Source organism: Asterias rubens, chromosome 8, assembly GCF_902459465.1.
Source record: "Asterias rubens chromosome 8, eAstRub1.3, whole genome shotgun sequence".
Lineage (NCBI taxonomy): Eukaryota > Metazoa > Echinodermata > Asteroidea > Forcipulatida > Asteriidae > Asterias > Asterias rubens.
In genome coordinates, this window is record NC_047069.1 from 3783238 (window position 1) to 3799842 (window position 16605).

At 40.4% G+C, this 16605-nt stretch overlaps 1 protein-coding gene across 1 annotated transcript; it reads left to right on the forward strand.

Annotated features, from left to right (window-relative positions):
* Positions 1-15: 15 nt before the first annotated feature.
* On the forward strand, positions 16-16568 carry LOC117294071 (RING finger protein 121-like). The gene is made up of 8 exons (XM_033776589.1): positions 16-270; positions 1169-1215; positions 5042-5183; positions 7124-7278; positions 9479-9707; positions 10843-10976; positions 13459-13560; positions 16435-16568. Exons 1-8 carry the CDS (start codon positions 172-174, stop codon positions 16553-16555), a joined length of 1029 nt encoding a protein of 342 aa, XP_033632480.1. The 5' UTR covers positions 16-171; the 3' UTR covers positions 16556-16568.
* Positions 16569-16605: the final 37 nt, after the last annotated feature.

A 16605-nucleotide genomic window follows, 5' to 3' on the forward strand; every position in this document is an offset into this window, starting at 1 on the left:
GTTGTCCGACTTAAGGTTTCGGTGTAACAGATATGATCTGAAGCTCCGGCCGGGTCGAAGCTCCACGACACTCCTCTCACCGGCTGTGTCGTCTGTGTGTGTAGTTTTATTTATTAATATCTAGCTAGAGGTATAGTGCTGCATAATAGTGCTTGTCCACATTGTCTCACCATGGCTGACAACATAGGAGGCCTTCATGCAAAAATGGCGAATGCGGAAAAAGCTAATGCTGTGAACCTTCAGATCATCGAAAATCATGTTCTCAAACCGGTAGGTACGGCGCTGCGCTCCATGAGTGCCAAGCTTACAAAACAGAAAGGCTACGTAGTACGTACTACTAACTATGTAATTTAAAAATAGTGCTAAATACGCTGCTGGCCTATTTCAGTTTATGAGGCTAATTAATAGCGACATGAAATATTGTGTCAAAGTCAACTAATTTGTTATAATTTATATTATTCATTTAATTTTAATTTAATTTTAAAATAAAATATTTTCTCAATAGGGAGTAAGGCATGGACTCATGCATGGAGGTAGAATGACAATAGACCATTATATGCATTGACGTCATCCAGCGGCCATCTTAGTGGAAAAACGGTGACGAAACAATCGAAACGCATGGATTTGTACGCGCGGCGCACAGGATTGGCCAATGAACAACCTCCTTTTGACCTCTAGGTGAGGGCGCCCTACTGAAATGACGTCATGTGCATAAGGTCTATAGTCCCAATACAAACAATTACAATAATATTTTATTTAATAAATAAAGAAAACGACTCACCAAGATAAATATTTTTGCCAAGGCGACTAACATCTTTACGACAACAAAGAAGTTGCTTTAGCTTTACTGAGTTAAATTATCTTGGCAAAAGGGCCAAGACAACTTACAAAACACATGATTGTCAAGAATTTGACTTATCTAGAACGATACCTACTCAAGACGACTAACTTATCGAGATGACACAAGATCTTTTAGAATTACCTAATTTGTATATAAGTGATATCATTGATTTCGATATGTCGACTTCACAATTTGTGTGAGTCGTCGTCGCAAAATAATTTCGGTCCTACTAAAAGTTGTCTTCTTTCATGTTTTTCAAGCCAAAATACTGGAAATGATTGTATAAATCCTAATAGTTTACTTGTTTTATGTGTTTTTTCTCTGCAGACTGTTCCCATTGATCTATCCAAGTTATCCGAACAGGAAAGATGGAAGTAAGTGTCTATTCGTATATAAAGCCATTTCTTGCATTGATTTGATGAAAAATTAGGAGCAAACAAAACTGTTACCAGACCACACAGCATTGGCGCAATCTTCTCGGGCAAATAATGCAAAAGCTTGCGTGGATTTTATCAACATTTGTAGTTGCGATAACGTAACCCTCCTCCTGACGGCCGCGAGAGGGTTACGAGATTGTTTCGAGCGGAAACCGTTGATCTGGTCCAACACGTACAATTTTGACAGCTGGGTCATTCCGTGTCAAATCAACCAGTTTTCAGAAAAGTTCCCAGGTGACCCCCTCAGATTTTGATGAAACTTCATCAGAATGATTGAGTGTGGCTCAAATGAACACATACAAAAAAGCTAAGTCATACTCCATGTCGTTTTCGAGATATGACCCATTGAAATTTGGTCGAGGCGGCCATTTTGTGCTCGCGCGGGACGCGAAAAGTGATTTTTTTGATAATTTCCGACTTTGAAAGCTCATAATTTAATTATTGTACCAGGTAGAGAGCTCAAATTTGGTATTCCATCTTACTTCTTGCCAAATTTCATGAATCTGCACTCAATTTAGATGTATCTCCTTTAATTTTCTAGTTATGGTCACCTAAAACAGGCACTTTAATCAGCCAAAAATGTTTTTTGTGATTTTTGGGGTCACCCTGTGCCCACATGAGGGGTCAAATAAATCCTATATTCCCTAGGTATTATCTATGGGTGCATGTTTATACCCATAAGCAATTATAAGCTCACCAATGCAATAATTTAGAAATAGCATGGGCCCAAAGTTGGTTCCAGCCAGAAAAAGGTCAAAAAGACCCCGCCCGTCTTGACCCCGGTTGACCCCGCGATCAATTGAAATGTTTTTTGAAATTGATACCAGTTAAACATATATTATATCTACTTATACACCAATTTTCAGCTTTGGCACTCAACTCCTTCATGGTGTGGTGGCAATTTGAATGTTATATGTTTTTGGCACATTTTAATGTAATATCATACAGTGTACATGTACATGTACATTCATGTACACATACAATACATGGTAATATATGTTTGAAGCTTGTGTAACTTATTTTTTCTGGCTAGCAAAAAGTAACATCAACGCATTGGCATCTGTGGTGTCTGCGTGATACACAAGTACATATTTTGTTTGAGAAATGAGTGTTTGCATGTGATACACATTAGAGAAGTATTGTTCTAAAAAAGTAGTGTATGGAAAGTAATACCAGCGTTTAATATGCAAATGAAGTGACCATGTGATTGGAAAGTTTAACCAGCATAAACATAGCATGGAGGAAACAAAACGGACTGGGGTTGGGTTAAAACCAGAGAAGAATATGACAGATAGTTAGTGTTAAGTACTGGCAGATTTAATTTGTATTGTGTGGTTTGATCCATGTTTCAAGTGAAACTACACACGGTACACTTGGGTATGGTTCCATACTGGGGTATGGTTCCAATATTTTGTGTGTTATGGGAGAATTTTGCAGCACTTCGTGGTACCTGCCTTAAATTATTTATTGCAGTTAAAAACATGCATCATCAACCCATTTCTAAAAACAATAACACAATTAAACTTACTTTTTTGCTAGCCAGAAAAAAATAAGTTACACAAGCTTCAAACATATTTTACCATGTATTGTACATGTGTACATGAATGTACATGTACATGTATACTGTATGATATTACATTAAAATGTGCCAAAAACATATAATATTCAAATTGCCACCACACCATGAAGGAGTTGAGTGCCAAAGCTGAAAATTGGTGTATAAGTAGATATAATATATATGTTTAACTGGTATCAATTTCAAAAAACATTTCAATTGATCGCGGGGTCAACCGGGGTCAAGACGGGCGGGGTCTTTTTGACCTTTTTCTGGCTGGAACCAACTTTGGGCCCATGCTATTTCTAAATTATTGCATTGGTGAGCTTATAATTGGTTATGGGTATAAACATGCACCCATAGATAATACCTAGGGAATATAGGATTTATTTGACCCCTCATGTGGGCACAGGGTGACCCCAAAAATCACAAAAAACATTTTCGGCTGATTAAAGTGCCTACTTTGGGTGACCATAACTAGAAAATTAAAGGAAATACATTTAAATTGAGTGCAGATTCATGAAATTTGGCAAAAAGTAAGATGGAATACTGAATTTGAGCTCTCTACCTGGTACAATAATTAAATTATGAGCTTTCAAAGTCGGAAATTATCACAAAAATCACTTTTCGCGTCTCGCGCGAGCACAAAATGGCCGCCTCGGCCAAATTTCAAACGGTCATATCTCGAAAACGACATGGAATATGACTTAGCTTTTTTGTATGTGTTCATTTTTGCAACATCCAATCATTCTGATGAAGTTTCATCAAAATCTGAGAGGGTCACCTGGGGACCACTGGTTGATTTGACACGGAATGACCCAGCTAGTCACCAGATTTGCCCCATTTTTACCACTTTCAAAAATCATGACACAAATTCTGAGGGTACGAACTTAATCCGCAATGTCTAATGCAAACATACATGTACCGTAAATTCCTGCAGAGTAGGCGCTCAGCGGATAGGGCACAGTGCCCCAAAAGCACCCAGCAAATAATATAGGTTCAATATGTATTAAGGTGCATTGACGTACAAGGCGCAACATGAAAATTCACGCAGGCTTGCCAGGTCCCATTCACTGCTGGTACTTCAACACATTGATGATATAAATGTGAAGATATAAGAACACTTACTATTTTTTATCACGACGATGAAAACATCCGTTGAATTTTTATTACTTATATCACAAAGAGAAGGGGTTCGCCCCGGTGTGTTTGGCAGTGCATTTATCTTCAATCATGAATGCTCCACTAAAAAGGATGAAGTCACCAGAAACGGATGCAAGATCTGATCTACCTAAATGGTTGTTTCACATTGTATTTCTGACACTTGCACTTAAAGGCAGTAGACACTATAGGTAATTACTCAAAATAATTTTTGGCATAAAACCTTTCTTGGTGACGAGTAATGGGGAGAGGTTGATGGTATAAAACATTGTGAGAAACGACTCCCTCTGAAGTGCCATAGTTTTCGAGAAAGAAGTAATTTTCCACGAATTTGATATCTAGACCTCAGATTTAGAACTTGAGGTCTCGAAATCAACCATCTAAATGCACACAACTTCGTGTGACAATGGGTATTTTTCTTTCATTATTATCTCGCAACTTCGATGACCGATTGAGCTCAAATTTTCACAGGTTTGTTATTTTATGCATATGTTGAGATACACCAACTGGAAAGGCTAGTTTTTGACAATTACCAATAGTGTCCACTGCCTTTAAGAACAAATTTTGTCAGAACTCGATAATATTAGTCATGTTTGGGCATAATGTTAAAGGGTTTGGGTACTTTTTGTAGGACACAAAACACAATGTCAACAGATTTATATTAAACTCACACAGTTAAAAAGTAATGATGGTAGAAAGCTCTGCTGAGGTGCTGTAGTTTTTGAGAAAAGAGTAAAACAAGTCATGAAAATAATTTTCGTCTTTAAAGACAAAAATTATTTTAGCATGTAAAACATATTTTTGTGACATTGTTTTACTCATTTCTCAAAAACTTCAGCACCTCAGCTACTGTAGTAATATTTTAAGGTAAGCTTTCTACTATCATTATCTTCAAACAGTGTAAGATTAATGGTAATCTAATCTTTGGACATTGTGTTTTGTGCCCAAAATCCTTTAATGATTATACATAAATGAATAGTCTCTATGGTTTAATTGCAGACATGTTTGTTGTGCTTTTTGCTTATTATTATCCCTCTTTATTAATAGGATAGAGCATCAACGGTTACATGAGAAACACAAAGGTCATGAAGCTATGCATGCTGAAATGGTGTTAATACTGATCGCTACATTGGTTGTCGCTCAAGTCTTACTGGTTCAGTGGAAAACACGGCACTTCAAATCTTACCAGGTAAATAGATTTAAATACTTCATTTTGTTTCCCTTACAGTGGTCAGTCACACATTAAAGGGTTTAGGTACTTCTTGTAAGACACAAAACACAATGTCCACAGATATACATTAAACTCACACAGTTTGAAGATAATGATGGTAGAAAGCTTACCTTACCTTAAAATATTACTTGCTGAGGTGCTGTAGTTTTTGAGAAATGAGGGAACCAAGTCACGAAAATAATTGTCATCTCCTAAGACAAAAATTATTTTAGCATGTAAAACATACTTTCTCAAAAGCTACAGCACCTCGGCACCTCAGCTGGTAATATTTTAAGGTAAGCTTTCTACCATCATTATCTTCAAACTGTGTTACTTAAGTGTAAATCTGTGGACATTGTGTTTTGTTCTACAAAAAGTACCCAAATCCTTTAATGTATAATTACTTTTGCGTTGACACCATAGTTAAATCTACTACCATGGTATCAGTACAAGATTATTACACTGTTGTCTTTCCATCATGCAATCTTTCAAGTCTTATCAGTCAGAAATTGGTGTGCTGTCAGTTCCAAGGTTCCAAGCCCAAATCCTCCAAAATAGAGTTCTTGTTTTTCTAGAATTTGGTGAGTTTGGTAGATTAAGACACACTCTGAATATGAGACCAGGGGTGGATTCAACAAGGAGTTGAGATTAGTCTTATCTTGAGTTAGGATTAGTTACACGTCCTAATTTAGAACTAGCCTTATTAAAGTTTTTATTATCTCAAAGGATAGGCCTAAGTCCTAAGTTAGAACTAGTCCCAACTCTTTGTGAAATCGACCCCAGGCATATTAAACAGGGGTATTTTTTCACTCTCAAGTCAGTAGTTTACTTAAGGAAACGAACTGTTTGAAAAAGCTTATTTGGGTGGAGAAACAAATGTAAAAGACAAAGTACAGATTTTGGCAAGGAGATTCTCTCCCCTTCTCTTAAAACTACTGAAATGAGAGTGAAAAAGTAGCAGGGCTGTTTGAGCAAAGCAGTGACACACTGGTCAATGTGACAGAAATGATGATTGGATTATGTTTGAATGATTCAGTTCTTATTTAATGTAACAAACTAAACAAACATCCCTAATAGATGTTAAATTTGATTTAACATCTGGTTTTTACCCATACACTGATGTGTGTTAGCACTGTGTACTCAGTACTTTCCCGAGCTCTGTGAACAAAATTACAGGCATATTGGGATTCGAACCCACAACCTTTGCGATTCTAGAGCAGTGTCTTACCAACTTCACCTACCTCGGATTGTTCAACAGAGTGCAGAAGGCATGCAGTATACAATACATGGACAGCTTTTGATGTTTTGTGATAGACGCAAAAAACTTACATGAAATTGGCAAAGAACATATTAGTTTTATTCCACATGTGCATTAGAAGTGAGGTGTGACATTGACACTTTGAGTTTTTTCAGTGTTTTATATTCTACAGGGTAAGTTGCCCATGGGTTCTTGATGGCTGAGGTTATTTGCAATTTTTGATTTGCCTTTAACTATTTTTTGCATTTATACCGTTATATCTTTTGGGTTGGTAAGCAGTTTGCGACACCTGATTTTATTTCCTTGCATTTATTTCAACAAATGTATACTTATTTGGTTTGCGGTAACACCATGTGTGTATCTACTTGCCAGGTAGAGTTTTTTTTTTAGAGAACTGTCTTGCTGACATACTACTACTGCGGAGTAGATTTATCAGATTGTTCGGGAGACTTCTCAGTTCTGAAAAGAACTGTCTTGCTTTTTAACTACTACCTGGCTGGAAGGTATAGAAAATTGGGACTGGCTGGGACTACTACTTCAGCTTATAGGATCGTTATTAACTGCACTACCGCTGAGTGAGTTCTTAAATGTATTATATGAGTGGTGTTCCATAGTTGCATTGATTTATAGTATGACAATTTGTGTATCTTGATCCCTACAGATGATGACATTGGTAGGCATGTGGGCGATACCTGTTTACTTCTGTGTGACTCTTCACTGGTGGCGCTTCCTGTTAATATGGACGCTATTCTCCTTGATAACTGCCTTCATATCTTACAGAGCAACTCGCAACCCATTGCCAGGATCAACACCAAGGTACAGCAATATAGCAGGCCTGAAATTTCATCTTTGAGAGGGCAAGGCCATTTTCTTTTGCAAAGGGCACTTCTGTCAGAAAACCATTAAGTCAATGGGAAACATTTGAAGGGGCACCAAGGCCAAGACCAGAAGCAACGGAGGCCGTGTCCTCTATGGACTGTGTGTGTAATTCCAGGCCTGATAAAGTCACTCAAGTAATTCCAGGCCTGATAAAGTCACTCAAGTAATTCCAGGCCTGATAAAGTCACTCAAGTAATTCCAGGCCTGATAAAGTCACTCAAGTAATTCCAGGCCTGATAAAGTCACTCAAGTAATTCCAGGCCTGATAAAGTCACTCAAGTAATTCCAGGCCTGATAAAGTCACTCAAGTACATACTCAATTTTCAATAACAAAACAACAAAATCAAAAAATTTCCTGCCAAATAAGTACAGATAATATGTGTTGTTTGTTTCGACTCTGCTAAATGTAGGATTTATTGATAAGAGGCTGAGGTCTAATATTGATCTCAACTTTTTATTATATTTTAAAATATTGTTTGGAGTGTAAGATTGATTCTGTAGGCCTATAGATAAGATACATTGTAAAGTTGTATAAAATGTGCCTACATGAACATGTACACAAATATAGGTCTATACCCATCAACTTACTAAAAAGCTGCGAATGCAATGCACTGTACCCATCCAAAGCAACCAATGTACTATAATTGTAGCAACTGATGTACTGTTCCCGTAGCAACTGGTGTACTTTACCCGTAGCAACCGATGTACTATACCCATAGCACCTCTAGACATGTACCCTAGACTTTTCCTATATTACCCTGTTTGATTTATGTACGTAGCATTTATTATGTTTGGTGCCACCCCCATAACAAGATCATTGTAACCAAACAGTAAACATGGTAAAGGGCAATTCATAAATACCTAAGACAGTTTCGCTATTCCTATTGGTGGAGACCGCGTCACGTGGGATGTTTAAACCTTTGATAATGACCAGTAAAAAGTGTTGAAACATGGGCGTGACATGCGAGCTTGCACCTGTGTTTAAAAGACAGTTTCTTCAGTCCTGTTGGTCGAGAGCAATGGCCGGGACAGTTGTGCCACATCACGCGATACGCCCGATGCGCACAGCAATCTCCTTATAAGGAGTTGTTTACCCGAGGGCCTTACCTAGCTGGAGGGGTTTTGTGTTGAAAGAAATCATTGAATAATTATAATATTTGCATTTATTTTACAAAAAGTGTTGATGTTTTTTTACCGAAAAGGTATTTATGAATGGGAATCAAAGTGTGTTGAATCGGTTTTCAACTAGTGGTTTAAAACCGCCTAGGCCTGGTTCTTGATAATTTAACTCGACTTCAAGTTGAAAACCTCTTCACCATAACATTGATTCCCTTACTCATAGTAAGTTTCAACCATGTGAATATATTAATGATTAAGGGAATAAAAGGGCAGCGACGAGTTCTTTAACAGCCGTTTAAAACAGGCAGGGTCGTTGCCGTGTGATAAAGAGCCGAAGGCGAGGGCCTTTAGCGCAGCGAAGACCCTGCAAGGTTTTAAAGGGCCATTTAAGAACGAGTCACTACTCTTTTATTCCCATTTATAAATGCCTTTTTGGTTAAAAGGCGTGATAAAGTAAGAAACTGTGTAAAACTTATCCCTTTGCGACGTGCTTGAGCTCTGTACGTCCATGTAATTGCACTGTTATGACTGAGACTGAGACGTCTATTTCCGACAGTTTCCGGATTCGTTCGTGTGCGTATAGTCTTGGTGCAAGATGTTCTTGTTTTCCTTTCACACAAAGCGCGGCCAGCTCACCGACATCACCCGTAACAATAAACGTCTTGCACTAAGACTTATCGGTTATAAACAGAGTCCAGCTGGTCATTATCAACCGTTTAAACACCCCCATGTGACACGCTCTCCATAGGAATAGCGAACCTGTCTGAGGTAGGATCGTACACAGAGAAAGGAACATAGATTGGGCAGCATTGTAAGGCTGTGTCCGAAACGGTGACTTCAGCTACAGGTACGGCTGGGTCGCGCGCGTCTGCCTATTCTTCAACACTGACAGACGCGCTGATCTAGCCATAGCTGAAGCCGAAGTCGCTGTTTTGGACACACCCTAAATATGCATAAAAACTGCATTGCTGTATCTACAAATGTACATGTAGATCTCACTTTCTTTTTTTCTTTTTAGACTTGTCTACAAATGGTTCTACTCAATCTACAAGATCAGTTATGCATTAGGTGTTTGTGGATATACTGTTGTCATGTGTACATTTCTGAATTTGAATCTACTCTTCCTGATAAGGACGGATAAATCAATGGATTTTGGTCTTGTTCTTCTCTTCTATGGCCTTTATTATGGAGTACTTGGACGAGATTTTGCTGAAATATGCTCTGAACAAATGGCTACGCGCATAGGGGTAAGAGGACACATTGTTTTGTCCGATGGTCAGTACAGTTGAGAGTAGAGAGTTCATACATTAAAGGGACACGTTGCCTTGGATCGGACGAGTTGGTCTATAAAAAGCGTTTGTAACCATTTTTTATAAAATGCATATGGTTAGAAAGATGTTTTAAAAGTAGAATACAATGATCCACACAAGTTTGCCTCGAAATTGCGAGGTTTGCCTTTTACTGTGCGAACCAACACGGTCGGTCATGGCCGACCGTGTTAGTTGACGAGGTAAAAGGAAAACCGTGCAATTTCGAGGCATGTTTGTGTGGATCATTGTATTCTACTTTTACAACATCTTTCTACCCATATGCATTTCATAACAAACGGTTACAATTGCTTTTCAAAGACCAACTCGACCGATCCAAGGCAACGTGTTCCTTTAATGTCCTGCTTGAAAGGCACTGGACACCTTTGGTAATTACTCAAAACCTTACTTGGTAACGAGCAATGGAGAGCTGTTGGTAGTATAAAATATTGTGTGAACTGGCTCCCTCTGGAGTAACATAGTTTTTGAGAAAGAGGTCATTTATAATAAAAGACTTCAGCTGTAAAGCCTTTTGTTATGCACCTAAAAGCACACAAAGTAATGCAACAAGGGTGTTTTTTCGATGACCAATTGAGCCCAAATTTTCACAGGTTTGTTATTTTATGCATATGTTGGGATACACCAAGTGAGAACACAGCAGCCAATTTCCTGAAACGCTACGATTAATAGTAAGGATGGGTTCAACGTCCTAACGTCTATGGAAACGGAACTTAACTCGTCCTAAGTCCTAAGATTAATCCTAACTTTAAACAATTCAAGATACTCTACAAGTTTAAATCATTAAATCTCCATAACTTGTGTTCCAAGGTACTCAACCATTTTATGTTTAATATGTTTCTCTGAAAGGCTCAATTCCTGCTAGTTATCATGATCAGCTTCAAGTGAATTTAGGGCAACTCTTTACACCAGACACGCCAGAGTGAACTGTTATCTTGTCAAAACTTTTATACTCTTGGAAAACATCTAATTAATTGTACTTAATATTTGTTTGTTTGTTACAAACCAATTAACATTACCTCAAATAATGACTTTAAAAACAAATTTGTCTTGATAGTACTACACAAAAACTGGCTTACCAGGGAGGTCCTTGGATGATAATATATGTGCTGTATGCGGGCAGAAGATGTACATACCAGATGAAGATGAGGAGGTTTCAGAGAGAGTTTATGAACTCACATGTAAACATAGGTATGAAAATCATCATCATCATCATCATCATCATTTAGGCTGTATTCATCCAGTATACCATTGTTGCACGCTGTGATGGGGGTCCATATAAAACTTATGGTACACTGTATCATCATGGGTGTAACCTATTTCTAAAACACGGTATCATCGGAGAGCTCTTTGCATCAAATCATCTACAACTAGGCCAAATGTAGCGCCCGCATAATAAAAAATAAAAAAACAAAGACCGCTTATACTTATAGCCAGCTCGGAGCGGGCTTAAGATTTAAGACTGGCTATAATTATAGACTGCGCTATTGCAATCGGTCTATAATTAGTCTAAGCGCGTTTCAAGTTAGCCGGCTATAGCGCATAGACTGGTTTAAGACTGCTTGGTGCAATCTGCCCCTGATGTCATCTCTCCATCTTCTTCTCTGTCTACCTATTTTTCCTTTTCCCTGTCCTTGGTTGCCAATTCCTTATTCTTGTTGTCCATCTGTTGTCATTTCTTCGGGTAGTGTGTCCAGCCCATCTCCATTTAGCTAGTTTTATTGTCCTTGATGATATCTCACTCCAGTTTTCTTTTATATTCCTGTGCATTTATCCTGTCTCTAATTTAGATATGTAGTATTTTTATGCCAGGCAGGGTTTATGTTCTATCAGTTTTGTTGTTCTACAAAATCAACCTCTTATTAAATCTACATGCTTTCAATTAAAATTGTTTTTGCAAGAAAACACACACAAAACGTTTGACCCTTTTCTGGTAGCCCTGAGACCACAACCTTTCTGTACATGTTTTTATAATAACAATAATAACAAATTCTTATACAGTCGACTCCCGTTATTACGAGCTCGCATATTACGAGGTTGCGGTTATTACGAGCTTTTTTGCTGGTCCCGAACTGCCCCATGCGTGTTTCAATGCATTAAAATACTGATTATACGAGCACGGTAGTAGCGAGAACTCGGGTTATAATGAAGTACTTTGGGCGACCCATTACGAGCAAAAACTTGTTATAAACCCTTTTATAACGAGAACAATACACAAACCAACAAAGGAAATACCTGCACAGCCTGTCAAGTCGTTATTTGTGGCTTTTAAGACATACAAAATAGGTGTTTTGTTAAGTGGACTCTACCGCTAATCTGAAATCGGGAGTCACCAGTCAGCAATTGTTAATTCCAAACTCCGGACAATGGAGGGATTATGAGGTTTCCATGGTTCAAACAATCCAGAAATCTTTAGAAAAGATACTGTTCCACTGAGTTTATAATATAAGCCCATTATGCATTTTCAGAAGAAAGAAACCACCCTCAACTTACAAGCAAAACTAGTTGCGTGATCAATATTATTGAATGCAAAGCAAGATTTTACCTGGTATCCCACACTGGCAATGAACCATCTAACATGACACAGGTGTTTACCAATGAAAATGAAGATTCTGTTTTTTGTTAACTGCTAGCTGCGACTAGGTGTATTGCACGTGCACACACATTCATGAGGAAAATAACACGGAACAGCAAGATCTTCCCTGATATCTCGCGTTAGCAATGAACCATCTATTGTTACACTAGTGGTTACCAATAGTGTAACAGCTTTTATTTTATTGACTGCTACGGTCGAAGTTTTTCACAGCATGTGCAATACGATTGCAGCAGCAAGATTTTCCCTGGTATCTCGCAGTAGCAATGAACCATCCAGCTTTAAACAGGTGGTTACCAATGAAAACCAAGACTCTATTTATTGCATTGGCATTAAACTGCCGGCGACCAAAGTGTTGCAAGGAAACTTCCCAAAACATGAACGCAAGGTAAAATCTCACACATTTTTTCAATCTTTGAAAATGTAAATTGATTTTAAAATTGAATTTAAAACTAAACTAACTTTAATAGTTAAAACAGTTTTATTAGCCCAATTTTGTGCTTGTTTGTGCAGTACATCGCACACACAAACGCACACAGTAGTCAATTGCAGCTCTGCCATGCATCTGTGTACACACACGTGCAGCCATTATGTCATGTACATGTATATGCAAGTACACGTGTTGTGTGCATGCACAGTGATGACGTATGTATCTATATTTAGCGCGCTGCGTTTAAGACCAGATTCGGATAATACGAGGAAAATGGGCCAGTCCGGCGGACCTCGTATTAACGGGAGTCGACTGTATAGCGCATTTCACAATAACCGTCTCAATTGCTTTACATTAGTGCCCTGGTCATTGGGCCAATAACATTCCTTTAATCTTTCTCAGCTCCATGTAGAATATACAACCTATTATGGGCAACGTAGCGCTCCAAAGGCTTTTCCATATATACAAATCAACCTCTACCCTCGCAGGTACCCATTTATACCCTTGGGTGAAGAGAAGCAATTGTAGTAAAGTGTCTTGCTCAAGGACACAATATTGTGTAAGTACATACACATTGTTTGTACCCTTATCAACAAGTCTGCTTAATTTGTCTGTTTTCTAAAATTGTTGATTAATTTATCTTTGTACAGGTTTCATGAGTTTTGCATACGAGGTTGGTGTATTGTTGGGAAAAGGCAGACGTGTCCATACTGTAAGGAGAAAGTGGATCTCAAGAGAATGTTCAAAAATCCGTATCCTTTAATACAGTATCACTGACATTCTAATGTACACACAAAAACGTTCACTCTGCACTAGGCTGCTTAGTACTGCACTATGCTGCTTAGTTCTATACCAGGCTGCTTAGCACTGCGCCAGGCTGCTAATTACTTCACTAGGCTGCTTAGTACTACACTGGGCTGCTTAGTTCTGCAGTAGGCTGCTTAGTACTGCACTGGGCTGCGTAGTACTGCACTGGGCTGCTTAGCACTGCGCCAGGCTGCTAATTACTTCACTAGGCTGCTTAGTACTACACTGGGCTGCTTAGTTCTGCAGTAGGCTGCTTAGTACTGCACTATGCTGCTTAGTTCTATACCAGGCTGCTTAGCACTGCGCCAGGCTGCTAATTACTTCACTAGGCTGCTTAGTACTACACTGGGCTGCTTAGTTCTGCAGTAGGCTGCTTAGTACTGCACTGGGCTGCGTAGTACTGCACTGGGCTGCTTAGCACTGCGCCAGGCTGCTAATTACTTCACCAGGCTGCTTAGTACTACACTGGGCTGCTTAGTTCTGCAGTAGGCTGCTTAGTACTGCACTGGGCTGCGTAGTACTGCACTGGGCTGCTTAGTACTGCACTAGGCTGCTTAGTACTGCACTATGCTGTTTAGTTCTATACCAGGCTGCTTAGCACTGCGCCAGGCTGCTAATTACTTCACTAGGCAGCTTAGTACTCGATGGGCTGCTTAGTTCTGCAGTAGGCTGCTTAGTACTGCACTGGGCTGCGTAGTACTGCACTGGGCTGCTTAGCACTGCGCCAGGCTGCTAATTACTTCACTAGGCTGCTTAGTACTACACTGGGCTGCTTAGTTCTGCAGTAGGCTGCTTAGTACTGCACTGGGCTGCGTAGTACTACACTGGGCTGCTTAGTTCTGCAGTAGGCTGCTTAGTACTGCACTGGGCTGCGTAGTACTGCACTGGGCTGCTTAGCACTGCGCCAGGCTGCTAATTACTTCACCAGGCTGCTTAGTACTACACTGGGCTGCTTAGTTCTGCAGTAGGCTGCTTAGTACTGCACTGGGCTGCGTAGTACTGCACTGGGCTGCTTAGTACTGCACTAGGCTGCTTAGTACTGCACTATGCTGCTTAGTTCTATACCAGGCTGCTTAGCACTGCGCCAGGCTGCTAATTACTTCACTAGGCTGCTTAGTACTCGATGGGCTGCTTAGTTCTGCAGTAGGCTGCTTAGTACTGCACTGGGCTGCGTAGTACTGCACTGGGCTGCTTAGCACTGCGCCAGGCTGCTAATTACTTCACTAGGCTGCTTAGTACTACACTGGGCTGCTTAGTTCTGCAGTAGGCTGCTTAGTACTGCACTGGGCTGCGTAGTACTGCACTGGGCTGCTTAGCACTGCGCCAGGCTGCTAATTACTTCACTAGGCTGCTTAGTACTACACTGGGCTGCTTAGTACTGCACTAGGCTGCTTAGTATTGCACTGGGCTGCTTAGCACTGCGCCAGGCTGCTAATTACTTCACTAGGCTGCTTAGTACTACACTGGGCTGCTTAGTTCTGCAGTAGGCTGCTTAGTACTGCACTGGGCTGCGTAGTACTGCACTGGGCTGCTTAGTATTGCACTAGGCTGCTTAGTACTGCACTAGGCTGCTTAGTACTACACTAGGCTGCTTAGTACTGCACTAGGCTGCTTAGTACTACACTAGGCTACTTAGTATTGCGCTAGGCTGCTTAGTACTGCACTAGGCTGCTTAGTACTACACTAGGCTGCTTAGTACTGCACTAGGCTGCTTAGTATTGCGCTAGGCTGCTTAGTACTGCACTAGGCTGCTTAGTACTGCACTGGGCTGCTTAGTATTGCACTGGGCTGCCTAGTACTGCACAAGGCTGCTTAGCACTGCACTAGGCTGCTTAGTATTGCGCTAGGCTGCTTAGTACTGCACTAGGCTGCTTAGTACTACACTAGGCTGCTTAGTACTGCACTAGGCTGCTTAGTATTGCACTGGGCTGCTTAGCGCTGCGCTAGGCTGCTAATTACTGCACTAGGCTGCTTAGTACTACACTGGGCTGCTTAGTTCTGCAGTAGGCTGCTTAGTACTGCACTGGGCTGCGTAGTACTGTACTGGGCTGCTTAGTACTGCACTAGGCTGCTTAGTACTGCACTAGGCTGCTTAGTACTACACTAGGCTGCTTAGTACTGCACTAGGCTGCTTAGTATTGCGCTAGGCTGCTTAGTACTGCACTAGGCTGCTTAGTACTGCACTGGGCTGCTTAGTACTGCACTGGGCTGCCTAGTACTGCACAAGGCTGCTTAGCACTGCACAAGGCTGCTTTGTATTGCGCTAGGCTGCTTAGTACTGCACTAGGCTGCTTAGTACTACACTAGGCTGCTTAGTACTGCACTAGGCTGCTTAGTATTGCACTGGGCTGCTTAGCGCTGCGCTAGGCTGCTGAGTATTGCACTGGGCTGCTTAGCACTGCGCTAGGCTGCTTAGTATTGCACTGGGCTGCTTAGCACTGCGCTAGGCTGCTTAGTATTGCACTGGGCTGCTTATCACTGCGCTAGACTGCTTAGTATTGCACTGGGCTGCTTAGCACTGCGCTAGGCTGCTTAGTATTGCCCTTGGCTGCTCAGCACTGCGCTAGGCTGCTTAGTATTGCACTGGGCTGCTTAGCACTGTGCTAGGCTGCTTAGTGTTGCACTGGGCTATTCCGAGTATTGCACTATGCTGCGTTAGTACTGCTCTAGGCTGCTTAATACTGCATTGGCCTGCAATACCTGGAGAACTATGTTTTGATGGTCAATATCTTTACAGCTTATGGAGAAGGAAATTAGCTTTCATATTAACAAAACAACGAAATATAGTTTTTTGTACTTCCTTAAGTGTTTCGTACCAGCTGGGAGCGCCCTCACGTATTGTTTGGTCAACTTTTAGACTGGATCCGCTACCTTGTTGCCTGGCAACCCGTTATCTTCTTGATTGTACAGGGAATCAACTATATACTAGGACTCGAATAATTACACTAGTAGGTCGTGTATTGCTAGATTTCGGCGTCATCATGCATTTA

Coding starts and splice junctions, on each gene's coding strand:
- LOC117294071 (XM_033776589.1), top strand. CDS start 172: ATGGCTGACAACATAGGAGGCCTTCATGCAAAAATGGCGAATGCGGAA. Junction 5,184..7,123: donor GGCACTTCAAATCTTACCAG/GTAAATAGATTT, acceptor TGATCCCTACAG/ATGATGACATTGGTAGGCAT. Junction 10,977..13,458: donor GAACTCACATGTAAACATAG/GTATGAAAATCA, acceptor ATCTTTGTACAG/GTTTCATGAGTTTTGCATAC.